Genomic DNA, 26,784 nt, shown 5'->3' with positions numbered 1-26,784 from the left:
AGACACTGCGAGTTCAAGAGCGGAAGTCAGAAGAAGAAATGAGTACGAGAATGCGAAGACACGGCGAAGGCTGTACGCAGCCCCGACGTCCGTGATCCCGACCACGTCCCAGTGGCGCTAATCCAAATGCAGCCTAGTACATCCCTTTTGGCAGTCGCGACTCCAGTAATCTCTCCTCGCTAGTGATGAAGACGTTACACCAGCAGGGCAGGCCCTCCCCAACGGCCATGAACAGATATCCCACGCGTGGATTGTTACTCGCGGCTCATATCGATCGGTTTTGATGATGCCTGAATGTCATGACGTCTTGTTTCTGCGGCTGATGGGCGCCGCCTTGGCAACGCCGGAGGCCTTGACGTCCGGAGCGCGAGACGCCCGTGAACGCGACGCTATAGACACGCTCTAGGCCTGCTTATCTCATGCGACAAACAACACGTCCTGCCTGCTGCATTAATGCGCGTAAGTTGCTTGCGCATTGTGAACGATGATGGACACCCGTGACGCGCCGTCGGTGACTACTCACAGCTCCAACACGATGCAGGAGACAGCAGACAGACCCGCTGTCGCGATCGATGTTTCTGGCAACGCCGACCCAGAAAAGCAAGTTGATGTTGATGATGGGAAATCGAGCAAGGCTTCCAACGAAGAAGCGAAGAAAGAAGAGAAAGAGGGAAGTCTGAAAGACTACTTTGTAAGTTACAGATGCGCACGAGAGTAACGACCGCAGACTGATGTCTTTTCTCACAGCGTATCTTTACATATGCCAGCACGGCTGATCGCATACTGTTTGGTCTTGGACTCACAGGTGCCGTCGTCGTTGGTGCTGCGCTCCCCCTGATGACTCTTGTCTTTGGACAGTCCACAGCCGAGTTCAATCAACAAGCGACCGGCCAAGATAGCGCAAACTTCACCAGCAACATTGACAACTTGGTACTCTATTTTGTTTACCTCTTTGTCGCCCGCTTCGTTATTGGGTATTTGGGTACTTTGTGCATCTGTATCGCGGCAGCCAGGACAACATGCGCGTTGCGAGAGGACTTTCTGGACAAGTTACTCCGTCAGGATGTGGCTCATTTCGACAAAGATGGCAGTGGATCTGCCGCGACTCAGGTTACTACCAGTGAGCAGCCTACTTCAAATGTTTAGGTACACACTACTGACATCGTGGCCTAGATGGCAACAGGATCAATCAAGGCACTGCGGAAAAGCTATTCACATGCGTCCAAGGCATCTCACTCTTCTTCTCCGGCTTCATCGTGGCAATCGCTGTCCAATGGAAGCTTGCTCTTATCGTGATGAGCATAATACCTGCCATCTTCTTAATCACGGGGGTGTGCATAGGCATGGATGCGCCCATCGAAGCTAGAGTGGTCAGTACCGGCACGATATGTCTCGTTGGGCTGGACTAACAACGTGCACACAGACCAAAATTTACTCGCAAGCTGGGACTCTGGCACAAGATGCGATCAGCTCAATCAGAACTATTCACGCCTTCGGGGCTCACCAGAAGATCGTTGACGGATACGAGACTTACCTCCAGAAGGCGCATAAGGAGGGTAACAAGAAGTCCGTCATTTATGGTGTGCTCTTCTCCGGCCAAACATTCCTGGTTATGTCAGGTACTTCGCTAGCCTTCTGGCAAGGTTTTCGCATGTTCCAGAGCGGGGAGATTGGTGACGTGGGCACAGTCTTCACAGTCGTCCTGAGTGTCGTGCTCGGTGCCACTGCAACACTGCTCATCTTCCCTCAGATCCAGGCTTTCACCAATGCCTCTTCGGCGGCAGGCGAGTTGTTCTCCATCATCGACAGGCCATCAGCACTCGATCCACTCTCGGCAGAAGGCATGCAGCCATCCGACTGCGACGGGGAAATTATCATCAACGATCTACGGTTCGCCTATCCGGCACGACCCAGCGCACAGGTCCTTCGAGGACTGAGTTTGACGATACCAGCGGGAAAGACAACCGCTCTGGTCGGGCCCAGTGGATGTGGTAAATCGACCTTGGTCGGTTTGCTTGAGCGATGGTACCAACCTGCTACTGGTCAGATACTGCTTGATGGTCGAGACATCTCCGAATACAACACGAAATGGTTGCGGTCCAACATTCGCCTTATTCAGCAAGAACCTACCCTTTTCCAAGGCACAATCTTCGAGAATATTATCAAGGGCCTTGTAGGAGACCAGAGGGATCTGCCAGCGGAAGCGCAAATGCAACTCGTGCAAGAGGCGTGTAAGAACAGCAATGCGCATGACTTTATCGAGGCGCTACCGCAAGGCTACCATACCCAAGTCGGAGAGCGCGCAAGCATGTTGAGCGGTGGCCAACGACAGCGCATTGCCATCGCTCGAAGCATCATCTCGAACCCCAAGATTCTGTTGTTTGACGAAGCGACTAGCGCTTTAGACCCTCGCGCAGAGAAGGTCGTGCAGAGCGCACTTAACCGCGTTTCGATCAACAAGACAACGCTGATCATCGCCCATAAGCTTGCCACTGTGATGGCGGCCGACAACATCATCGTCATGAAAGAAGGTCAGATCTACGAGCAGGGTACCCATCATGAACTCCTCGAGAGCGATGGTCTATATGCGGCAATGGTGCGCGCACAAGATCTTGGTACCAATTCCAACGACGAAGACATTGACAAAGAGCTGCTGGAAACAGCAGATGTCGAAGACGCCCTGGATAGCAAAGCCCCAATGCGACGAATGCAATCGCAGTACAGCAACACGGACCTCGAGCGCGAAATCGAGCAGCTTGCTGCTGGAACCTTGGGTTACTCTCTCATCAAATGCATCTGGATCATGCTGAAGGAGAACCTTGATCTCTGGGTCTGGTATACCGCCACCATCATTGGGGGTATTATCGGCGGCGGTACCTACCCAGCCCAGGCTATCATCTTCTCTCGCCTCGTTCGGGTGTTCACATTGCAAGGGTCTGAGGCACAAGATGAAGCAAACTTCTGGGCACTCATGTTTTTCGTGCTGGCTCTCGCCAACCTCTTCGCATACTTCATGATCGGTCTTGCATGTAACAACATTGGGCAGGCAATGACTCATCGCTATCGAAGGGAGATGATCGAACGCATTATCAGCTTTGACCAGGAGTTCTTCGACCGCCCGGAGAACTCGTCTGGCGCGTTGACCTCAAAGCTCTCATCTGCACCAACCGCATTGCAGGAGTTGATGTCTGCGAACTTGGGTCTTATGTTCAACATTTTGGTCAATATCACGGCGAGTAGTGCGCTTGGCATAGCGTATGGCTGGAGGCTTGGATTGACGCTGGTGTTCGGCGGGCTGACCATCATCGTCGCTGCCGGCTACTATCGTATTCGACTGGACCAGAAACTCGAGAGTGCCACAGAGGAACAGTTCTCTGGCAGCGCGGGTTTGGCTACGGAAGCCGTCACCTCCATACGGACGGTCAGCATGCTCACTCTCGAAACCTCGATCATGCGGCAATACAGCGACACACTCCGGGCTATCACGGGCAAAGTCGTTAAGAATCTAACCTTTGCGCTGATCCCATACGCGCTTTCGCAATCCGCTGACTTCTTAGTCATGGCTCTAGGCTTCTGGTACGGATCGCGGCTAATTGCGAAAGGCGAGTACACTACGTCGCAGTTCTTTGTCATCTTCATCGCCATCGTCTTCGGTGGACAGGGCGTCGCGCAATTCTTCATGTACAGCACCTCAATCACAAAGGCGGAAGGGGCCGCAAACTACATCTTGTGGCTGCGCACTGTCAAACCGACCATCTGCGAATCCGATGAAACCGACGGGAAGGGGCCACCATCCGATGGCACTATCGCCATGGAGGACGTCGAGTTCAGGTACAAGCAGCGCAACGCATTCAGGGTGCTGAGGGGTATCTCGATGAAGATCGAGCCCGGGAAATTTGCTGCTTTTGTTGGCCCTTCCGGTTGTGGCAAGAGTACAGTCGTGTCTCTGCTGCTACGCTTCTACGACCCGATATCCGGACGCATCACATTGGATGATCAGGATATCTCGCTCATGTCTCCCCAGCTCTACCGCCGTTACATGTCGCTGGTCCAACAGGAGCCACCACTCTACCTTGGCTCCGTACGAGAGAATATTGCCCTTGGTCTCCAACACAAGCCTTCCGACGCCGAGATCCAAGAGGCGTGTCGCCAAGCCAATGTCCTCGAGTTTGTCGCCTCGTTACCCGAAGGTCTAGAAACCCCTTGCGGATCCAAGGGCTTGCAATTTTCCGGCGGGCAAAGACAGCGCATCGCGATTGCCAGGGCGCTCATTCGCCAGCCACGATTGCTGTTGCTGGATGAAGCGACGTCGGCGTTGGACACTCAAAGTGAAAGGATCGTGCAGAAGGCGCTGGATGAGGCTGCGATGTCGAGGACGACGATTGCCGTCGCGCATAGGCTGTGAGTACATCCATGTGGAGATACAGGATGATCGATCACTGACATTGCATACAGGAGCACGATTCGACACGCAGATGTTATCTTCGTTATGGAAGATGGTATTATCGCCGAAATGGGTACTCATGAGGAACTGCAAAGATTAAGAGGAAGGTATTTCGCTACGTGCTTGGCGCAGTCGCTCGACCAAGCATGATTTGATACTTATAATACGAGGCTTTTCAACGCATGCAGATCGTCGCGATACACGTGAAGTCGGACTTTCTAAGGCGATTGTAATTGGCCGACGCGGTCCTTCTCTTTGACGAGAGCTAATTCGCATGTGCAGACCTACTAGTCCGCTCCCGTTTCTACAGTCGCCCCGCCTCGCCTAGTGTTTTGCTGATTACAGCAAGCGTTCAGCGGTCGGGAGTATTACCATACATCAAGTTGGCACCTACATTGACTGCCATGGTTACTCTCACAGAGCACTCAACGATATGTCTTCCTTAACCCGGAACTCCGAGCTTTCGTTGCTCGCCATGCCAACCAATGATCGGCCATCCTTCAGGGAGAGTTGCGAACGGAGGCAGTTCGTACCGACCATGGCAAGCGCCACTAGTGCACTTCAGGTTGCACAACCCAAGCATTTTGCAATAGCACACACTCGCATTGGGGCAGTGAATAGGGTCTTGCCCAAATATTACTACAAGAATTAGTACACTGGGAACTCCATGACCAGGGTGGGGTATTTTACTATGCCAGGAATACTCCATAATCCTTCCACTGATTGAGTCTTCCAAGGTTGTCCTCAGCAACAAATTTCGAATGCGCTCATAGTATTCAACCGGTTGTTCCTGTATCTTTTCCTTTGTAGCAGCGAATTGCGCGCAGCAAGAAACACCAACTGCCATTGGAATGTCGCGACCTGGGAAGATCACTTCAAAGGCTTGTTTGTAGAAATGACCCGCATGAGGCTGAGTGTGGGCTGCGTCTACTGCATCTGTGAGTGGGCGAATCTCGTTCGGGCAACCCAGAACCCATACACAGCGCAGGTTGAGATACCCTTTTTCCTGTAGGTAGGAAAAGCGAAACTTTCGCAGGATCGACAGACCGTCATAGTCCGGATCGTCGTTGTGCCATTGGTATCTCTCCGCGTGGAGAAAGAGAATGTTTCCTGGCAATTTGTGGTAGTTGTCGATGATGAAGCTATTTCAGAGTCAGTCCTTGCATAGCAAACGACATAATCGCGTAGGGTTGTATTCATACGAAAGATACACCATCGATTCACGACCCTTGTTCAACGGCACTGTGAGCTCGGCGGTTGGATCGTCCACCACATAGACATATTTGCGCCACTCTGGAAGCTCATCGTAGAACCAAGACGTATTCTCATGCTTCATGGAAGCGATGACTAGGGCCTTGTCGAACGGGCCTTCGTTAAGAGCGATGCCGCCATAAAGTTTATCGGGAACATTCGAGCTCAATTTCCAGAAAGTCAGAAGGGATAGGAGTACGAGACACGTAGCGATGAAAGGAGTTCGGATCGGTCGGCGGAACGCGGGCATGACGTTGGCGTAGAGCCTCATGATGGAGTTGAAGATGGATGAAGAAGGAACGACGCACAAGTGCGAAATCTTATTTCATCCCTCCAGGCATCAGCAGTAGCAGCACATGACTGTGGTGTACTTTGGTTGTTGAGATGAGATTTTACTAAGAACCATGGTTGCGATGCACTGGAGCCAGGGCTCACATTGGACACGTGATGGCGTAGAGTCTGCTCAAGGCTCAGGGCATGTGTGAGTGATATGCGCGGAATCATTACCACAGTTAATATTGCGGACGTGTCAGCAGCAGCTGAGAGAGTTCAGTTCCGGCCCCCAAAGTCATACCGCCGCCAATTACAAGGATGGTTAGCCTCTGGCCCCGATCTCGGCTCGACGTGCATTAGCGTGATGAAAGATCGACCAGACGACAACAACACGCTGCGACACATCTTCACGCACACAACACGACTGATGTAGCCGCGAGAGCGCTACTTCGACAGATTCTAAAAACGATAATAACAAGTCACGCCGGAGCTTCACAACCGGCTCTGATGTTCATTAACCTCGAGTCGCCAGACTGAGCGACGTGTTTCGTGGAGCCTCCGCTCAAATTCAACATGTGGCAAATCGACGCCATAAGCCACCCATAGTCCAGGAAATCGTCACTATCTTGTTTCAGCTGCAGCCACAACGAGACCTACTCCTATTACTGGAGGCCTTGCCGTGGGGCCAACGTGCTCTTGGCACGATAACACACCTACGAGACAGACCGCCCTCCCCCTCTCTTCTGAGCGCAACGATGATGGCGAAGCATATGTATTGGAAAGTCGCGGACTAACCCATCGCTGTCTTGCAGCATGTGTATTTGCATATCTTTCGAGAAGGATTGGAAGAAACTACGAGCATGAGGCTAAGCGCCAGGCTGCCTGACAGCCTCAGGCCGAACCTCAGGCCGCTCAGCCAGTAATCCACATGCGCGCTGTAAGGCCCCCACCCTAAGATGGGCGATAGCCACTGCAATTGGTCTCAATATCGACCGCAGCACAATGGCGGTGCACGGCCTTTCAGCACACTATTCTCATAAGATCAGATCTGGGCCTCGCTCGCGTGGTTGTACGTCTCTACCAAACCATTCTCTAGACGCGTACCGAATTGTTACCTTCGGCCTTCAACACCAAATCCGCTTGACCGATGGCTGGCTCGTTCATCACGGTCTCGCGATGGGTCTTCTTCCTGTTCTGCCTTACTACGGTCACTTTTGCGCATACACTCAATAAGCCCCCGACACGAGCACTCTACCTTCGACCAAGAACTTCCCCCACACCACAGGAAGCTGCACTGAACATCAAGCGCGCCCTCAAGCAAGGACTCGAAGTCTTCAAACGCGATGTATGCGAAGATGCGTTTCCAGGCGAAGGCGCAGTAACAAATACCTGCAACCCCAGCAATACGCTCTGCTGTATCCGAAAGGGAGAAAGCTACCCCCAGTGCCAAAATCTCCTCAATAAGGGATGGTGCTGCATCGACAATCCCAATAGCGAGCCTGGCTGTTACGTCGACCAGCCATCTGTCTGTGAAGAAGCCGACTCGGTGCCATGCGCTAACCTTGAGGCTGGCGTAGATCAAGCATGCTGTCCAGGCCAGACTACATGCGCGTCGGGCTACAAATTCACCGAGAAGTTTGTACGCTGCCAGATTCTCTCGGCTGACCTCGTGTCACTTGCCAGCGCCAGCGCCGCTCCAACAAGTAGCTCGAGTATTGAGCCAAGCTCCGCATCGCCAACGTCCGAAATTACCTCGTCTGCGTCAGACTCAGCATCATCAACACCCTCTTCCGCCCCTGCTACAGCATCAGACGTCCTATCCAACGCAGCATCGAGCGCCATACCGCCACCTCCGTCTAGCAATTCGTCTTCGTCTTCCTCGTCCTCCTCCTTGTCAGGCGGAGCTATCGCGGGTATCGCCATTGGACCGACACTGGCGCTGGTAGTCGGCGTAGGCCTATGGTTTCTCTACAAGCGTCGACAGAAGAAGAAGATGCAGCAACCCTACGCCCCGGCAGTCATGTACCAAGACGCGTACCCAAAGGCCGAGTTGGCTTCTGAGCCTGTCATTCCTGGGCCCTACAAATATCAACATGCTGCTGCCGAGCCACCTCAGGAGATGCCTGTTCAGTATACCTACGAGCTCGACGGCGGGGCTCATCGCGGGCCGTAGAAGAGGGGTAATGCTGTTGCGAGGACGCGCTTCTCTTTATAATGTCCATGGCTGCGGCGACATCCGAAATTCACGCCGTCATGCACTGTAGCCCCGTGTAGACGAGGGCACGTTGGCTTTGTACTCTCATGTTTAGATGTCTCGTATTCTTAATTTACTTACCTCATTCCACCTGGAAATCTTAAGTTACCTGCACACCGCCATCCAAAGCCAGTATCTCCTCGCGTATAAGTCGTATGAAATTCGGGAGGTGTGGTTGGCTCGTCGTCTCTGGGTCGCCTCTGGGCATCGCAGTACCATGGGAAGATGATTATCACGCTGTCAATCGGCTTCGTGTTGACTGGTGTGAAGAGTGAAAGTGAATTAGACGTGCCTTCCTCGCTGCCTGTGGCTTGTACCCGAAGAGCCTCCAGAGCTCTTGCCTCCTACCTCTCGCGTCCACACCACACCAACTTTTGTTCGAAATCTGCATCGCAAAAATGCGAGGACGCGGCAACCATCCGCAGGGCTTCGGCCAACGTCAAGTGCCGACAGGACCTCGACGAGGGAGCTACAATGCGCCATCTGGAGCACCTCGCGGCAGAGGTGGCTACAGTGCCAACCCCAGTGCCAACGGGTACAACGATGGGTCTGCCCATGGCAATGCCAGTGCCAGTGCCAATGCCAATAACAATGCCGACAACGGTCAGTATAGGCTGAAGCTCGACGTCAAGTACTACCTTCGGCCCCACGACTGCGTCGATCAGCTGGACATTCCGGCCGGCTCTGGAATGAGCCGCAAGGACACGACCTGCCTGCATTGTGGAGAAACAAACATTTACGGGCATGGCTCGTATCATTTGCTCCGCGACGGCTCTTGCCCTCGTCGCTGCTGCCGTTGTGGAACCATGAACCACCAAGGATGCGTAAGGCTTCTCCCCCATGCTGAGGTCCACCAGATGCTGATGCTCGATAGCTTTGTGACCGATATTGGCTTTCTGCTGCCTTCCTGAAGCGTGCGTGCCCAAGCGAAGGGATGCGTAGGCCCAGGCAGACTCGCCCATCGCCACTCGATTTGGAGGTCATTCGACGCGACTACCCAGAGTACCGCGAGTTTGCCGATAGCGTGCTGCCGCTTGCCGACAAAGGACACTACCATCCGTCGCTGCAGGTGCCCAAGCGCGCACGGGAGGACGACGACGAACAACCGGAGCCGAAGCGATCACGGACTGATGCCGGCGGTGCCGAGATCGAAAAGATGAGGGCGGACATGGATACTCTCAAGGCTGAGAATGAGCGGCTCAGGGCTGAGAACGAGCAGCTCAAGGCTGAGACTGAGAGACTCAGGAATTCCAGTCGCACTTCTGCTCCTTTCGTCAAGAAAGAGGAAGTCGACGAGGATGGTTTCGAGACTCTTAGCAAAGAGTTCGACAGACTCGTTGAAGAAGAGCTTGCTCGAATAAGTCGGTGAGGTGGATGCCAGAGAGGACTACTTCGACGAGGCTGTGCGTTATTTGGAGGGCCAAGAGGTGACGGCGTCGTCGTCTTGTGAGTAAACACTCGTGAGTAAACGCCCGTAGGTAGAGTGAACGCTCGTGAGTAGACGCTCGCGAGGACAGCTCGTGAGAAAAGCTCACGAGGAAGGGGAAAAGGTCATCGTTGCGGATATACAGAGGTTGCGGCATCAATGAATGTCATTGCGTAATTGTACAATTTATCTGTGTGTTACAGCCAGCTTGTGCAACACTACGTTTGGAGATATCTCGCTGATGTCCCCTGGATTGTGCGGCATGCCTCGTAATTCGGGCGGCATTGAGAGAAGTGGTGTGTGGGAGATGGTGTGGCGGACTTGGTGCGACTTCCTGCCCAAACCACCATAGCTACGTCAACGTTTGTCATCCGATTCTTCGTGCCTGCCCCGACGAGCGTGATTACCAAGTAGCGCGCACACATCATCAGTTCATTTCGACAAAGTGGCTGCAACCCCATACCATTCACGTCAACAAGATGGCGTCCGACCTGCCAGAGGTGCCTGATGCACCCAACGTGTTTCTTGAAGCACTGCAAGACGAAGAGATTGCCGATATGCTTCAATACGAAGCAGACCGACGCAGAGTGAAAGGAAGTCGGCCTGCCATGCACGAGGAACCTCTGCGGGTTCGTTCCATTGCCGCTTCAACTGTTCTTGCTGCTGACACAGAAGAGTCAGCAACTGGTAATCAACTCACTAATTTTGGAATGAAGGCAGAGGTGCTAACACTCCAAGAAGATCTTGCCGTACCTCGAAAGACACTGCCAACGAAGGGCGCAGGGAAACGGCGAGCCAGTGCCGAACGCTCTTTGAGCAAGCGAGCAAAACGTCAGTCGCGACGCTCTCGAGAAGGCGAGTGCCCGTTCGCCAGCGATGCCGAACCCGAAAGCTCCGTGCCTGCGACTGCCTCTTCGAGACTTCTTGCAGAGGAATACCCCATCGCGATACTGCCTCAGGATAGCGAGTGCCCGTTTGCCAGCGATGCCGAACCCAACTTCTCCGTGCCTGCGACTGCCTCTTCGGAACTTCATGCCAAGGAATACCCCATCGCAATACTGCTGCCTATTCAGGATGGTCGCAACGTCGTCATACGCAACGGCATCCCTGCCCAGCTCACGAAACTGCTTCGCGATGAAGTCAAAAAATGCCTCACGACCCAATTCTGCATTAGAGCTTGGAACGATGCCGACCACGAAGATAACGCTCTTTGCATGCTTACCGCGGCCTATGGATTTATCCGCTCCTATCTTGTCCCGAAGGGTCAAGGTGCGTCCAGAGCGTGCGTTGTCTGCTGCACAAGTCCCGGGGAGAGCGGTCCAATCGCCCCAAGGCCTTGCGTCATGCTACGGGCGGATGCAAAGGGGGAGTACATACTATGTCTGCCCTTGCCAGAGTATTTGCGAGTGGGAAAGGGGTGGAAAGAGAGGGGTTTCTGGGTGAATGAGACGCCACAAGGTCCTTTCCCCCGGTTCGATGCTTTGCGCGCGTGAAGCGGTCACGATGACCCCGGCGACGGTGGCAGTCGAGTACGTCTCCGTGCCGGAGGCTTCACGTTTGGACGACAGATTCGATGTGCCCGTTGCAGAAAGTCTTGCTGGTAGATGTGCGGTAGGACCATGGTAATTCCAAGGCACGTTCGATGGATTCATCGAACGGCGTGGTTCATGCGTGACGGAATCGTCACGTGTTATGAGAGTCCTTGGAGGTTTCGTAATGCGGTAATTCCGATCGATGGAGTCATCGATCAGGTTCGTTAGATAGTGCAGGCGTTGCCTTTGCCAATATTATGCATCGCACTCGCATCATGCTCTCGTCTCAATCTCGTGGGACAGTTCCGTGAACGCCCAGGTACATAGCTTCTCAATACGCTGGAAATGATTACAACATTTCTTTCACTCTAGTACGCTAAAGCTCATCAGGGCGGCGCGTCTTACGATACGGTCATTGTAAAGCGTAGACGTCTCCAATCATCATGATCCGGAAGTCTTTGTGTTTTGGAAGAGGAGCAGCAACAGACATTCGTGACTGCAGAACCGTTTTTGGTATCGAACCACAAAAGGCTGGTTGTATAGAAGGTAGAGACAACAGCGGGATTTTATATTGCTCCGGAAGGATAGGCAGTTTGATGAGCTCTACATTACTCATGGAAGGTGCGTGTGTGATTTTGAGACAGCAGGAGAGAAAGACATGACAGACTACCGCTTCGATTTTGATGCCTGCAGGACACATGGGTCTCTGAGGAAGCGACCTGCTGCACATATGCATGAATTGGGAATTTCAAAACAACTCGTTATAGTTTGCGCGAAAGTGGTTTTTGGTTGCTACCTCTGGACTCATGAGAAAGATGGTGGAGGATTTTGGAAAAAGGGAAAGAGCAGAAACATTTTGGCGTAGCACTAGGAATTTTGATATGTGCAGAATGAAGTGCGGTATTTGGAGAGGAGGAGGAGTAAAGCAGCAGACTTTTATACCACAACAAGCTCAGCCGGTAGCCATAAGGCCGATGTCGCGGCATTTCAATAAAGCTTCGTCGCGCCCACCGTCTGTGACAAAGACAGTGTGAAATGAATTTCCTCTTTTTCCGACAGAAGACATACCTTGTTTGTCCCTTGTATTTCAGTGAGACGCGGCGTTGGTGATCTGATCCAAAAGACACTACTAGCTTTTTGAAAGGAAAGAGAGAGTCGCGACATAAAGACTTCGTCAAGACTTTTTGGTACCGCCACCACTTGTCATAAAAAATTAGGTTGTAGGTTTTTCGGAACAACAGCGGAGAAGAGCACATAGAGATTCAAGCTTGTACTTTTGGTCGCGAAGATTGGATGCTGCACATTGGTGACGCCGAGAAATCTTTCGATCAAGTCAGAGACGGGCGAGATCGCCATGTAGCGATTCATTGTAGTTTTTTCGAGCAGCGGCAAGTCATATGTTCGATCTTATAGTCGTTTTGGTAATCACTCTTGTGTGAGTGGGAATGTAGAAGAGGAGCAGACCGGGAGGAAGACGGGAGCTTTTATATCGACCACGCACGACGAGAACAAGTCATACGGCGTTTCTTTTTGCGTTTTGGTAGTTTCATAAGGAGATTGTAGGGGTGTTTCTTGCACACATATGAAGTGAGAGACATAGTTTTTGACAGCTTTCACATAGCGACCATCCATATGCGATTGAGAATAACAGCTGTAGTCTGCTTCCGCCACACATTTGGCAACATCGTCATCTTTTGAGTAAACACCCCAGAACAACTCCCAGACATGCGCTTGCTACAATGAAGTTTTGGAAGAAGAGACAGCCATAGTGCGTTTCCGAGCAATTTTGAAAGATACCAGTAAAGCTTGTGGGAAGTGTAGAAGACGAAGCAGAGCGTGATGCTGTGGATATTTATACGCTCCCAAGACCGGCGCTCAGACCGGCGCAAGCGTTCTCGAATCGCATAAGGGTGGACTTGTCGAATTATCAGGAGAAGCAGACATACCATGCAAGCATCTCCTTTTAAAAGCTCAAACATGGGGTAGTACCTTCCAGATTTGAGGAATACAGCATCATCAATCCCGCTTCTCGCACACAGGCGAAGACCATATACTCTTCCAGGCGGTATTTTGGAAGTCAAAGTCGCACAACATCAACGTTTCCCATCCACAGTTTGGAAGATGGCTATCAGGAAAATAGTCCTCTCTCAGCAGGCATTATCGATGAATCGTGTGATTTTGGGAAGAGCACAGACAAAGAGTCATGAGGAGAATGTTTCTCGTGTTCTTGGCTTCCATGTCGTGGCACATACGAAGATGCTGAATGTCTTTTGGACTGCAAGTCTGAAATGAGCCGGGTCTTTCTCCAGCCACATGAAATGAGCGCCCTCAGATTTTGGTCTTGGATGGAGAAAGTTGGATACCGAGACAGAGAGCCATGCATGCGACGGTATATCTTTCTAATCCACTGTTGTGCAAAGTGCCGACGTCCACAGAACATGGCGAAGGCGTGGTAATATTTCCGTCTTCTTCTCCACACATCCGTGGTTCCTCTCCTAGTTTTGTTCCAACGCCGAACCACACAGCCATCATGCCTTGCGATGATGTTTTAGACGTCGCAGTCGCGGATCATGAACTGAGATGTGTGGGTTTTGGATCAGAAGTACGTATGTGGGAAGCGCGGAGATCGTCCCAGCCATGGAGTGACAGTATCAGGATTTTGGAAGAGAGAACGCACACGTAGGGCTGTGTACAATGATTTTTTAGAAACCCAGGGAAGAGGTGTGATGAAGAAAGAAGGAAGAGAGCGTAGCAAGACGAGGTTTTATACCCGCGCCCGCTCAGCTAGCGGCTTGCGAGGGAAGGAAGCCGCGGAAGTCATCCAGAAAGGGCCGGTCGCTTTTGCTTCTCTATTAACTGATTTCTGGCGATCTTTCTGCACATATAGCCCCATGGTTGGATTTTTGGAAACCATGACAGGAATTTGTCAAGCTTTTGGAATTGCAGAAGTCCAAGAGTCTTTTCACTCATGCGCGTTTCCGATGCGGATTTTGGAAGAGAGACAGCACATCCCCAAGCCGGTGGGTGTTTTTGGTAATTCAGAATTTGAAGTGTGATGCAGAAGACCATAGCAAAGAATGCCGCTGATTTTATACTCACAGACAACCTGCCAGCAAGGACGGTAGTGATGTGAACGAAGAAACCAGCGCCGGGATGCATGAATACGTCGCCGTTGTGTTTTCTCGTCTGACTTTTCGGAAGTCTCTGCTCCTCTCTTCTCCAACATGGATGTCGGGTCTGCTGTTTTGGAAGGAAGAGCGAAGGCCATGGGGATACTATGCAACCTTTTGGACGGCGGGCGCAGACATTGCCCTAAGCTGTTGTGTTTTTTTGGAAGAGGTAGGGGGCAGCCCATGGTAAGTAATGTGAGAACTTTTTGGAAAAAGACAGGCAGGCCACATGGAAAAGTTGTGCCATCTGTTTTTGGAAAATGATGGAAGGAGAGTGTGATGAAGAAGAGAAGAAAAGCGATGCGAGTGAGGGACTAATATACCCGGCGCAAAGACGGGACGGGCTCGCGCGCCTGCGAAGTCATGCGCACGACGCCAGTAAACTTCCTGAAAGACATCGCACGTGTTCATTCAACCGGCCAATACCCTACATACCAATCATTTCCCTCATATATTCCCCACAGCCCTACGTCGCTGCCGCAACAGCCTCACCACTCTCCTCAACCCTCCTCTTCTTCTTCCCATGATGCCCCCTCGCCTCGACCCTCCCCTCAACCGGCACCACCCTCGTAGCCGTGAAAATATACCCTTCTGCACCCCCCTTACTCGTCATCATAGGATGCGTCCGGCCAGGAAGAACCTGCCACTGACGCGCTCTTGCCGTCTGTAGACTAGGTGCAAGGACCAACGTAGGATTGAGCGGGAAATCGTCTTCTTCGTTGTCGGCTTCGGAGGTGCCTGCGGGGGTATCGACGTCCTCTTCGGTTTTGATCCGTTTGCCGTTGGTGTTGCTCGTACCGTTGGTTTGCGGCGGAGGCCCGAATTCGCGTGCGATGTACGCCGCCCTTCGTTCCTTGCTATACAAATCGCACAACTCAACCAACGGCTCAACATTCGGATTATACACCACAATCCTGCCCCCACCCTTGACAAGCGGCACCAACTCCCTCAACACAGTCTTCGCATCCATCGCCGTCGCAACCACCAACCCATCAAACCCACCCCTCTTCGTCTCATCCACCACACCCTTAACCCTCTCCCAGCGTCTGCGTTTCTTGTAATACGTACCGCGTTTCGTTGACTTCATGCTCGCGAGCACTTCTTCAGAAATTATTTCGGGCTCGTCGTAGGAAGGGTCGTCTTCGGGGTGGAGGAGGGCGAGCCAGGAGAGCGATTTGAGGTGTTTGTAGAGGGGGTGGGCGGGCGTGGGGTTGCCGTAGTCGTAGCCGAAGTATTTGAGGTAGGAGAGGTTGGGTTGGTTGTTGGGGTGCAGGACGGTGAGGGTGTTGGTTGAGGCGGACATTTGCGGGATGTGTGGTCGTGGGGGCTTTCGTGGGCGTGGAGGAGGATCTGAAGGGGCGGCTGTGGGGTCTGTTGTGGTGCTGGCGTCGGCATCGGGCATGGCGGTGTCGTTATCTTTGGGCTCTGGGGCGGAGGCTGGGGCTGGTGTGCCGTTCATTTCGACGTCAGCTGCCTCCTCTTCCGAGGACGAGTCGTCGTATTCCTCCTCCGGGTAGAGGATGCCCATCTTCTCGGCAAGTGCTGCTGTGACAAGCCCTCCGGTGTCGTCTACCACGAGCCACCGTCCTCCTCCTACCTGGCTGACTCCATCCTCCGCCAAGTGAATCTGGTTCGTCGCCCCAGAGTGTATGTTTGCCCAGCTGTTGATCAAGCCCAGTAGATCTTCCCTCAGCTCCATAATCTTGTATGCCTCTTTCTCCAAGACATACTCTGTGAGCAGACCAACATCCATGGGCAGGGCTGTGAAGCGCTTCAAGTACTTCTTCGACTTCCGCAGGGTGTACTTGGCCAGCGAAAAGCTCGTCTTCTCGTCAATCGCGTTGTGGGAAGCCATGATCTTGGCGATGATCTCCTTGCCAGAGCCCGCGCCTGCCTTCTTGAGCTCCTCAATCTCAGCCATAGACAGCGCCTGCCGTGAAGCATCGTCAACGGTCAAGCGGTTATTGCGCATGATGACCTGCCCATCTTCTCCCACAATGTCGAAGCCCGTAGCACCCGCAGCACCCTCGGCAGTCTCTTCGCTAGTTTCGGCGGTGGGCGCATGGTCGCTGCCTAGAGCTTCGGCGTGGAGTTCGGAAGCGGGTACGACGCGCAGCTCCGTCTTGGATTTGCCATCGTCCTTGTCGAGCAGTTCGTAGGTGAGATAGTACGGGCGGCCGAGGAGGAGGTTGGAGTTGAAGGTGCCGAATTTGCCGAGGTTGATGCTCCTGTAGGGTGTTTAGAAGGAATTCTTGCATGCATGCACACGGAGGGCTCACTCCAGCTATGCGACGTACGTATTCGGTGTGATTTCGACGATCTTGAAGAGACCTGAGGGCAGTCGGAGCGCAACGTGCGTATTGGGGCGGACGTGGAAATGCATGGCGCGAGTGTGGTCGCGGCACTGTGTTGGTCACTATTCCATGTGTAGTTATGGTTAGAAGTCTTAGTATGGTATCTCTGTCCCGAGTTCTGCACGCGCAAAGGTGAGGTGGAGCTAGTGAATTTGTCGCAAGGAATAATTCCGAGGCGCACCGCCGCGTCTTACTCAGCCACAGGCTCAGCCACACACTCGCACCAGTCGTACGTCATCGCCATCGCGACTTCTGCTACTTGGGCGTGTCACTCGGGTCCAACACGTCGCTTACGTCGACTACTTTGCTTCTTTCGCTGGAGTCCTGCTTCCATATCAATCCCCTTCACCCCCCTTCCTCATACTACCGCGCCGCGCCGACTGTCGCGAGAACTCCCCCATATCCCACACCAAGCCCCAGGGCACTGCACCGTAAACATGGTGCTACGAAAGACCGACGAAGCCGACGACGTCGTTCCAGCGCCGCTCTCCAAGGCGATCCCCCCGTATCCCACAACGCCCTCCGACGAGCACCCGCCTGCCTTTCCCGTGTCGCCCGAGCGTGCCGTGGACCCGCCCAGCACGAGCAAGTCGCCAGCGTTCAACATCAAGACGCCTGAAGAGACGCGACTGCCCGACGACAAGCACGAGAGCGACTCGGATCTGAGCGAAGACGAGTGGAACCAGTCTGATGACGACTTCGAAGACATCAACCACAACGATGTGCCTGCCGCCCTGAAGCCGGCTGCAGGAAAAAGGCCACCTGTGCCAAGTACTACACATATCACCAGCGGTCTTCCCGATGCTTTGAGGCCAGGGCCACCGGCAGGTATTCCCATCAAGCGCTCACAGGAAAGCATCTCGGCCACGCCCACCGGTGCCAGCGCGGCTTCCTACGGCGCAGCCAGCACCGTATCCGAGCAGTCGAATGGCTCCATCCCGCTGAAGACCAACAACCCCTACCTGAAGATGCAGACGACTGGGCAGAATAGCTGGGACGGAGAGAGCAGCCAGGCTATCTGGGGCGATGCGCCGAGCCACACCCACAAGTATGAGGCGCCCGTCGAGCTCCAGGCCTCCCAGACGCCAAGTACACCCACCCACGACATGAAGAACCTCGGACTAGATGACCATGCCCCGTCTACGCAGTCGACAGCACCAGTAGAGCCGCCTGTCATTGCCGTGAACTCACCTACACCGCGTTCGGAGCATCCAGATACCTTCCTCGATACGAATCCATGGGAACCCGCCTCGCACGATGCTCACACTGACACTGGATCCTGGACGGCACCGCCAAGCGATGCAAGTGCCCGTAATGAAAGCTCACACAACATTCCCGCCCCAATCATTCCACATGCGAATACTGTCGAGCAATCGTCTCTTCCACCTCAATACACGCCCGAGCAAACACCACCCTCCTCCGAAGAACCGCCACCTGCGCTGCCGCCAAGAAGGTCGCACGAGGACATGGCGCCTACAATGCCTCCTAGACCTATCGACACAGGCATTGGTTCGTCCGCTCCTCCTGCCTTGGAATCGCCCAATACGACAATGGAGAGGCAGAGGAAGGAACACTACCAAATTAAGCACATTCGCTGGCTTGATCACACCATCGAGGACATGCGCGTTTCGCCCATCCTGACGCAGAACCTGAATGGCCCCTGCCCTTTGCTGGCTTTGGTCAACGCACTAGTCCTTTCGACTCCTGCTAGGCTTGACACTGCGCTTGTTGAGACATTACGCACACGCGAGACAGTCAGCCTGGGACTACTGCTTGATGCCGTCTTCGACGAGTTGATGTCCGGTAGACGGGGTGATGCTGCGCAAGCTCTCCCCGACGTGAGCGAGTTGTACAAGTTCCTCCTCGCTCTCCACACAGGTCTCAATGTCAACCCCATGTTTGTCCCAGACTCCAACACCCCGGATGCACAATCCACGCTTACGAGCCGAGCTGGCGCCTTTGAGAACACTCAGGACATGAAGTTATACCGCACTTTCAACATCCCACTGATGCACGGATGGCTGCCCGAGGCTGGATCCGACGCTTATGCTGCCTTTAGTCGCGTAGCAGCGTCATATGAAACATCGCAGTTTGTTCAGTTCCAGGAAGAAGAGCTGAATGCGAAGCTGGGGGCGGGCGAGTCTCTGAATGAGGACGAGCAACAGATGTTCACGGATATCCATGCCATCAAAGAGTTCTTGATGCGTTGGCCAACACAGTTGACCGACCATGGTTTGAGGGTCATTCGCGATAACCTCCAGCCCGGTCAAGTCGCTATCTTGTTCCGAAACGACCACTTTTCGACGCTCTGCAAGAACCCTCGTAACGGCGAGCTCGTCACTCTTGTCACAGATCAGGGCTACTCCACCCACGATGAGATCGTCTGGGAGTCTCTTACCGACGTCAACGGCCAAGGTAGCCAGCTCTTCTCCGGCGACTTCCGCTCCGTCGACAACAGCAACACATCCGGCCTACAAGACCAGCACCAACCTTCCAGCGTCGACAACAACCAAGGCTGGACCACCGTCCCCGCCCGCCGCGGCAACGCACAATCCAACATCCCCCAAGACACCGACGTCACCTCCCCGGAAGCCCTCAGCCGCGCCGAACAAGAAGACCACGACCTCGCCCTAGCCCTCCAGCTCCAAGAAGAAGAAGAAGACCGCGAGCGCCGCGAAACGGAACAACGCAACTCCCGCAACAACCAACTTTCCATGGACGCTATCAACGCTCCTCCCCAGCCACCGCGGAACCCACAGAACCCGGTCATTCCGCCCCGCCGTAACAATAATATTACGGGGCATAGACCTGCTGGTGAGGCGGCGCCGCCGCCGTTGTACGAGGAGGCTATTACAAGTCCGCAGTACGTGCCTCCGGCTGGTCATCCGGCGAGTGCGCAGGCGCCGGTGCCGGGGCAGGGTGGCAGTGCGTATCAGAGTACGAGTGGCGGGTTGCCGGCGCTGCCTGGCGCGGGGAGGGGCAGGCATGGTAATGTTTTGCCTGGGAGGATGGGGGGTGGGAGGAGACCGAGTCAGGGACAGCAGGGGCAGGGGCAGGGACAGGAGGAGAGGGATAAGTGCGTTGTTATGTAGATGACGACACTTTCCCTTCCCTCCCCTTCCCTTTCCGCATCTTTGGTTGTGCTGGGATGTGTTGGATGTGTTTGATTATCTGCTGACGTGTCATATTAGAGACTCGGAAGATGTGCCGTGTTCGTGGTGTACGGTTAGTTAGTATCCGTTGTGAGCGCGGACCGAGGGTATCTAGATGTTGTTGCGGTTATGATCACGGTGATGACTTGGGCGTTTGGTGGTGTTGGAGTGTTTATATACCCGTTATTCTTTCTGCTTTTCCGCGTTTCGTAGTACGCGGTCGGTAGGGCGTTTGTTGCATCAGGTTGGAAGCAGTATTCTTACTCCGATATTCCTACGCAATACTTTGCATTTCCCTCAGTCTGAATGATGCTTTGTTGTATGTGACATGACACATTCAGTGTCCTTATCTCATCCAGCTGGCCATGCATACCATGAGGCTTTCCACTGGATCTACGAATTACTAATCTGCCGAGCCCTCTCCCTCCCCTCCATCCGTTTCAATTCTTCGTCCCACTCCTCTTCTTCTTTACTCTTCGCACCGTCCTTAGCCTCCCCACTGCTTTTACTCCACATACGCGTATGCTGTCCTCCTCCGCCTCCCCGTGACTGCACAACTTCCTGTAATAGACTTGCTTTACTTACACTCCTCTGTTTTCCAGTCTGCTCCTCACCAGTACCTTCCGATGGCGCAAAACCCCGGTCTTGTCCCCGCCCCTGCCGTTTAACCATCTCGATGAAGGACGACGATGTGGGTACAGCAGACGTCTGACCCAACTGCCGTTCATAAGACGTAGTAGCTTGTCTGTTATACCGCGGCATAGGCATGCCCATCCCTTCACCAGCCGTCGGCCGCGGCGCCGGCGGCCTCATATTACAGTACGGCATTGGTGGAGGCGGTGGTCGGTTCGGTCGGTTCGGTGGAGGTGGGCGGCGCGGTGGATCGAGACGCAGTGTTCCTTCCTGATGAATAACTGGAGTCGATGCCGGAGCACGAAGCGTTGATAGTGCGGACATCTTGATCGGTGCGTGTGTCGGTGATAAGGAGGATGTGCGCTGGGGATGGATTGGCGTAGTCGGTCTTGGTGTTCTTGTAGGAGAGTCATTGGTGTCGGAGGCGGAGGCGTCGAGATATGAGGGGTTGTTGGCTTCGTCGAATGGGTTGAGGGAGTTGCGGTTGTGGTTGTGGTCGTAGTCGCAGTCGGATATTTGGTCTTCGTCTTCGGTATGGTAGACCTCGTTATCCATGTCGATGCTAGAAGGACGACTATCGCGTTCGACGATAGAAGCAGTTTCGCAGCGCCAACTAGCTGTGCTGGTGCTGCCGCCGCTTGCACCTCTGACTCCTTCCTTCCATCGTGACACTTCTTCGTTAGTACACCCGTTGGTATAGCCGTCTTCGTGGCTACTTCTTCCCCTTAGAGCAGGATGGACGGACCCATTAATCGTCAAGCCATCGCCCTCCGTATCCTCCTCCTCCTCCTTCTTATCAACCATCTCTTTCCCCACCCTACCCTCATCTCCACTATCACCTCCCTCAGTCCCACTAAACCACCTCAACTGTCTCGGCTTCCCAGCCCCCACCGGCCTGCCCTCCCCCCTCATCTCCACCCTCCTCCTCTCCATCTTCTTCAGCTCCTCAGCCCACCCGCTCAAATCCTCGATACTGGGTCCCTTATGCCTAGTCCCACGTTCCTGCGGGCTCATCGTACTAGCCGCACTGACAGAAGGGTTAGCTAGACTGGTGTTGATCCAGAGACTACCCTGTCGGTTACGGCGAGATGCGGAAGAGGAAGGGGTGGCTGTGGCGTTGCTGCGGCGGATGCTGTGGGCGTGGGAGGGGGGTGGTGTGTAGATGTTTGGGTTGGTGGCGTTGAAGAGGTTGGAGAGGGTGTAGTTGCGTGAGCGGAGTGGTAAGGTGTCGGAGCTGGGGTCGTGGGTTGGTTTGATGGGGCTGCTGGATGAGCGTTGGGTTAGGCTGAAACTGTCTTCTGTGGCGCTGCTGCGGGCGTTGGAGCTGTTGGTCAGTGTCAAGGTGAGGTCGAGCGTAGAGCTGTTTGACCGTAAAGAACTGCCATCGCCATCTCCTAGACTCCTGACAAAGTTACCGTACTCATACCCCTCGTCGCTACCTTCACTTTCGCCATCTGCGGCAATGTCGGCGAAGTACTGGCAATCATCCACAACCTTTACAGCCCATGCAAGCTTCACCCCCTTCTCGCCTACCGCAATCTCCCTACTCTTCCGCCTATCCTTGTTCATCTTGAGTAGATCGCGCTGAGCTTCCAAAATCGTAGTCAACTCCCCTGTCTGCGCATCAAACTGCAGCCAGCTATCCACATCATCCAGTTGTTCTCGGCGGTAGATTCTATATTGTTTTGCGCCTGCTGCTTCGTCGTCGGCGTGGGAGTCGAGTTTCTGGGGTAGGGAGGCGTCGATGTATGTCGACAGAGGTTGATGTAGTTTCAAGGAGCCGAGAGTGAGTTGAGCGGCGAGAAAAGTGTCTTTTGGGCGCACCATGGAAGGGTGTATGACGTCGTTGTCGCTGTTGAAAGAGCGGCGGAGAGTGTGGCGGCTTGCGCAGACCTTGAGGGCCATTTTTGAGACGGAGGCTTTGAGGTCTTCGTAGGTGGCTTTGGCTTCGGCGTCTATAGAAGGAATATTAGGAAGCCATGGCGAAGGCGGGACGGCGGTAACAGGTGTCGTTGGAATCGGTATAGCCGTAACAGGCGTCTTCGGTGAAATCAGTGACTCCCAGAACCCACCTTCCGCGAAAGAGTTCTTGATAGGACCAGCAGTAGCCGACCTAGGCGTCCCAGGACCCGAAGATAAGATCTCCCATCGCGGTCGCGGTGTAGTCGGACTCGCAGTCTCGAAGCGCGGAAGATGCGCTGGCCGAAGGGGATGTGCACCCGTAGGCGCAGTCCATGAAGACGAACTGTAAAGAAGTAGTTGCCGTCCACCTGGCGTGACAATCGAGTGTACAGGCGGAGGAGGAGGACACCACCCAAGCACCTTCATACAGTGTTCCTTCTTGGCCCGCAAAATATTCTTCTTCGCTTGCCGCCATTTCGCCTCGGGGAAGCGCTCTTTGTTCCAATAAATGACTTCTTCCCAAAACCGAAGGTGTTGTTCTTTAGTCAGGCTCTTCAGTCCTGCGGCTTCGTGTTGACTGATTGCTTTGCCAGTGGCAGGCGATATGGCGCTGTCTTCTTTTGAGAAAACTCGCTCCATTGTGAGCACTCGTTCTGGCATTCTGACGGCGTGTGCGCTGGGTTGGAACGGAGTAGGAAAAGTCTCGTGGGTTGCGACGGGAGTGTTTGGCGGCGTGCTCGGTAATCCCTGCGATCTGGCGAGCAGATTGAGTGTCATAACCTCGCCCGGGTTGTTTGGTCGCGTGAAGGGGACACGGGATTAACTGATCGCAAGAGTTGCGCTCGGCGCAGTGTAGGCAACCGCGTGGGAAAGATTTGCGACTTGATGGGGGAATTCCGTCACATGTCCCTCACTTGCACTGTGAAGGAATAGGGCGGTGTCTTGCAACGGAAGTGAAAAAGGTCTTGGGTCGAGGGTGCGCTGTGATTGTATTTGTTGTGCGGTGCGACTATCACGCGCTACTACCATGAGCAAACGCGCAAGTCGGGGTGAAACTTACTCGGTGGATAGAAATATCGACCTAAGGCGTTGAGCGAATCAAGCGAATGGGAATGGCTGACAGCATGGCGGTGAAAGTGAAACGGATGTGTAAATATAATATTGACCTGTAAATTTTGTCTAGGTGGTATCCAACTCCGCTAATGCGAATGCGACGTCTAGTCTAAGAAAGTAAAAAGGTTTGTATGTACAACATTGAGAGCGCGGTCGGCCTCGCGCTCTTCAATGACACAGGAGATGTTGATCTCGCTGGCGCCTGGTAGATGTTAGCAATGAAGCGGCATTGAGATAGAGAAAGACGTACCCTGAGAAATCATCTCGATGTTGATGTTGTTCTGTCCCAACACGCTGAAGAATCTACCAGAGATACCAATCATGTTCTTCAGTTGCTTACCGACCAAGCTCACAATGGCCATATCAGGCACGATGTCAATGGTGCCGAGCTGGCCAAGGTCGTTGACGGCACCTTGGAGATCCTTGCTCTGGATCTTGTACTCATCCTCACCCCCGCCACTCAGAAGGGCAGACTCGGAATGGAGAGCCATGGACACGTGGACCTCGGAAGAAGAGATGAGGTCGACAGAAAGGTGCCATCGGTCGAGGATGCTGAAGATGTTCATTAAGAAACCATGGGCTCGGGTGCGCTTGTTGCTGTGCACGTTCAGCACGACGATGTTGTGCTTGATGGTGACGGCAGTAGGGCGCTTGGGGCCTTCCAGCTGGGTGAGGAGGCTCGCGGAACGAGTGCGGAACAGCTTCCCGTCTTTCAGGGGCGCACGACCGTCGATGTCCTTCAGGTTATCCGGGAAGATAATGGTACCGGCATTGCGCGGGTTCATGACGTTCTTGATACGGATAGGGATGCGGGCGCGGATGACCTGCTCCATGGTGAAGGGGTGGATGACCTCGGACCCGTAAAAGGTCAGCTCAGCAGCCTCCGAGGGCGTGACGGTGGGGAGAAGGGCGGCCGTAGGGACCTTGCGGGGGTCTGCCGTGAAGATGCCGTCCACCTCCTTCCAGACCTGGAGCTCCTTGGCCTGGGTACCGACGGCCACTAAGGCAGCGCAGAGGTCGGTGTATCCACGTCCAATGGAGTTGAGCAGTCCGCCGGGCACGTTGCCAAAGTATCCGGTAATAACAGGCACCTTGTCGCCGCATGCTGCCACCTCTTTGCCCAGGTCCTCGGCCAGATCCTTGTAGAACTTGTCGTTGAGCCCGCCCTTGATAGGCGCGTGGAGCCTGACGATGTCGCTGAGGTCGACAAACTGGGCCGGGGTGCCGCGATCGTTCAGGATGGCGGCCATGTAGCGGCAGCTCAGCTTCTCGCCCTTGCTGATGATCTTGTCCTCGGCGCGGTTCGTGACTTCCTCCAGGTGCTGCGCGGATTCCAAGATCTTGACGAGGCTCTCACACTCGGCATTGACCTCCTCCGTGTACGACGCCAGGATGTCCGGGTTCCTCAGGATGTCCTTGCCGGCCTGGATGTGGTCGGTGCGGATGGCCTCGACGATCTCGTCATAACCGCGGTGGTTGGGCTTTTCGGCAGCGCGGGCGGCGCGAAGGAGGCGGTTGGTGGTTCCCTCGAGCTTGGTGTTGCTGCTGCGTGCGGAGCAGACAATGGCGGCGCGGTTCGTCGCAAGACCAGCTCTGTTTACTGTCAGCGCCTTCCATCTGGTGGGGGTTGGGATGGGTCGCACTTGACGATGCCCGCTATGTTCTCCGCAAACTTGCCCACGCTCGTGCCCCCGAACTTGAGGACAACCCAGCCTCCAGGTAGGTGCTTCTCTTCCGTGTGAGCTATCCGCTCGGACTGGTGTGTGGTTCCGTTTGTGTATGCAGACATGGTGGTGTTCTGTGGTTTCTCCAAGCAATTGGCGAGGTAAAGTTTCCTAGATGTTGGTATATACCAATGATGTATGGAAGACGTGTTATTCTCAGTATATGACGTGTGTTGTGTCGTGTGAAGTCTGGAGCAGCGGAGTGAGGGAATTCTCAATGTCTTTTAGTGGGGCCTGAGTCAGAAAGTCCATGTTCGCGCCCGCAATCGGCGCCGGCGCTGCTGACGCCATGCCAGCGAACCACGACTCCACAACCCAGGAACATGCACACACACACCTCAACGGAACGGATCGGTGCATGCGCATGTCCTCCCGGTAGCCAATGGTGCGCTCGCTATTCAGCTACTGCGCGCTCGTCCGCACCCTTCGCAGCCCACGTCTCAACACCACGTCCTCTGGCGCCTCTGATACCTGACAGCTCATTCCTCTTATCGCGTCCTAGCGCGTCGTCCAAATTACCGTGTCGTCCGCGTCCGACTACGTGCCGGTAGTTGCTCTTCGGCCCATCGGCTATTCGTCTTCTCTGTCTTGTGTACCACACGTGCGACACTCCAGTAATCACGGTATTATCTAGCCATCTCTAGTCGACGGGGAATTGATCCGAAGATGTCCACATCCATACATCGGGAACATGCGTCTAGGAATTGGTCGCTCATCAACGACATTGCGTGAATCAATCTGGACCCAATGATCACGCATTGCGCAAACATCTCCGCAAGCTCCTTAGATTGGTCGCCATTCGATGAAGTATGCCATCAGATCCTCAAGTCAGAACTTTCTTGCAAACCACGAGGTACCTGTCGACAAAGCGAACATTGTCAGATGCAAATATACGAGGCAAATAAGGCTAACCCCTTCTCCGTGCTCACAATGCACTCTATGCCGCCTCGCTAACCCTAGTATACTCTAGCAGATCTCGAAAAGTTGCCTCATCCTCAATCTCAAGCGCTCGACTTTGCAGGCTTTGCAGTTCCTCCCGGCCGTAACTACCGCATGCCAATAATTTACCAGCAATAGTTCGATACCCTCTACCAACTGCTTCAGCTAGAGCGTTCCCTATCTCTGCATTGTACTCTAGAAGAAGAGAAACAACAGCAAACTGTCCATACCGTACTGCTGTCTCCAACGCCGGTTTACATGTATCCGCACCATGTCCTAGCAACACCCGAACTACTTCCTCATGTCCGTTCCGACAAGCGCCTAGAAGGGGTCGCTTCTCGTACTCACTAGACGAACCAAAGCCGTCTACACGGGCGCCAAGTGCAAGATAATGCACTGTTATATCCACCCACCCATTCCTCGCGCTACGCACTAAGAACGCCGTGTATTCCTCAACACCAAACGTTCTGGTAACGCAGTGTTCTATTCGCTTCTTGACAAGGAAGTCATAAATCTCCAAACTGGGTGTGTCCAGCGCAGCCAACGCTCGTTCGTTCTGACACCAGTAGGAAGGTCTCTTGGTCTTTCTGTCAAGCATCCACGGACGTTCCACGGCC

General features: G+C 54.0%; 7 protein-coding genes across 7 annotated transcripts; 4 read left to right on the top strand and 3 right to left on the bottom strand.

The window, feature by feature from the left end:
* Positions 1-535: 535 nt before the first annotated feature.
* Positions 536-4,594, top strand: J4E83_009666 (uncharacterized protein; the record flags this gene model as incomplete). Its single annotated transcript, XM_049336551.1, has 5 exons — positions 536-691; positions 748-1,120; positions 1,174-1,370; positions 1,424-4,401; positions 4,456-4,594. The coding sequence occupies 5 exons, from the start codon at positions 536-538 to the stop codon at positions 4,592-4,594; spliced, it is 3,843 nt and encodes a 1,280-aa protein (XP_049184332.1).
* A 4,570-nt stretch (positions 4,595-9,164) lies between these two features.
* On the top strand, positions 9,165-9,591 carry J4E83_009665 (uncharacterized protein; the record flags this gene model as incomplete). The annotated part of the gene is made up of 1 exon (XM_049336550.1): positions 9,165-9,591. A coding segment is annotated over one exon (427 nt), but the record flags the coding sequence as incomplete, so codon positions are not given.
* A 536-nt stretch (positions 9,592-10,127) lies between these two features.
* Positions 10,128-11,141, top strand: J4E83_009664 (uncharacterized protein; the record flags this gene model as incomplete). The annotated part of the gene is made up of 1 exon (XM_049336549.1): positions 10,128-11,141. One exon carries the CDS (start codon positions 10,128-10,130, stop codon positions 11,139-11,141), a length of 1,014 nt encoding a protein of 337 aa, XP_049184330.1.
* Positions 11,142-14,816: 3,675 nt separating this feature from the next.
* On the bottom strand, positions 14,817-16,733 carry J4E83_009663 (uncharacterized protein; the record flags this gene model as incomplete). Its single annotated transcript, XM_049336548.1, has 2 exons — positions 14,817-16,578; positions 16,648-16,733. 2 exons carry the CDS (start codon positions 16,731-16,733, stop codon positions 14,817-14,819), a joined length of 1,848 nt encoding a protein of 615 aa, XP_049184329.1.
* A 408-nt stretch (positions 16,734-17,141) lies between these two features.
* J4E83_009662 (uncharacterized protein) lies at positions 17,142-19,796 on the top strand (the record flags this gene model as incomplete). Its single annotated transcript, XM_049336547.1, has 1 exon — positions 17,142-19,796. The coding sequence occupies one exon, from the start codon at positions 17,142-17,144 to the stop codon at positions 19,794-19,796; it is 2,655 nt and encodes an 884-aa protein (XP_049184328.1).
* Positions 19,797-20,249: 453 nt separating this feature from the next.
* J4E83_009661 (uncharacterized protein) lies at positions 20,250-23,051 on the bottom strand (the record flags this gene model as incomplete). Its single annotated transcript, XM_049336546.1, has 1 exon — positions 20,250-23,051. The coding sequence occupies one exon, from the start codon at positions 23,049-23,051 to the stop codon at positions 20,250-20,252; it is 2,802 nt and encodes a 933-aa protein (XP_049184327.1).
* A 557-nt stretch (positions 23,052-23,608) lies between these two features.
* J4E83_009660 (uncharacterized protein) lies at positions 23,609-25,293 on the bottom strand (the record flags this gene model as incomplete). Its single annotated transcript, XM_049336545.1, has 3 exons — positions 23,609-23,706; positions 23,755-25,097; positions 25,148-25,293. The coding sequence occupies 3 exons, from the start codon at positions 25,291-25,293 to the stop codon at positions 23,609-23,611; spliced, it is 1,587 nt and encodes a 528-aa protein (XP_049184326.1).
* Positions 25,294-26,784: the final 1,491 nt, after the last annotated feature.

Source organism: Alternaria metachromatica (assembly GCF_023757995.1).
Source record: "Alternaria metachromatica strain BMP 0045 chromosome Unknown scaffold_35, whole genome shotgun sequence".
Taxonomy (NCBI): domain Eukaryota; kingdom Fungi; phylum Ascomycota; class Dothideomycetes; order Pleosporales; family Pleosporaceae; genus Alternaria; species Alternaria metachromatica.
Note: the sequence above shows the minus strand (reverse complement) of the source record. Positions and strands in the feature narration are given on the sequence as shown.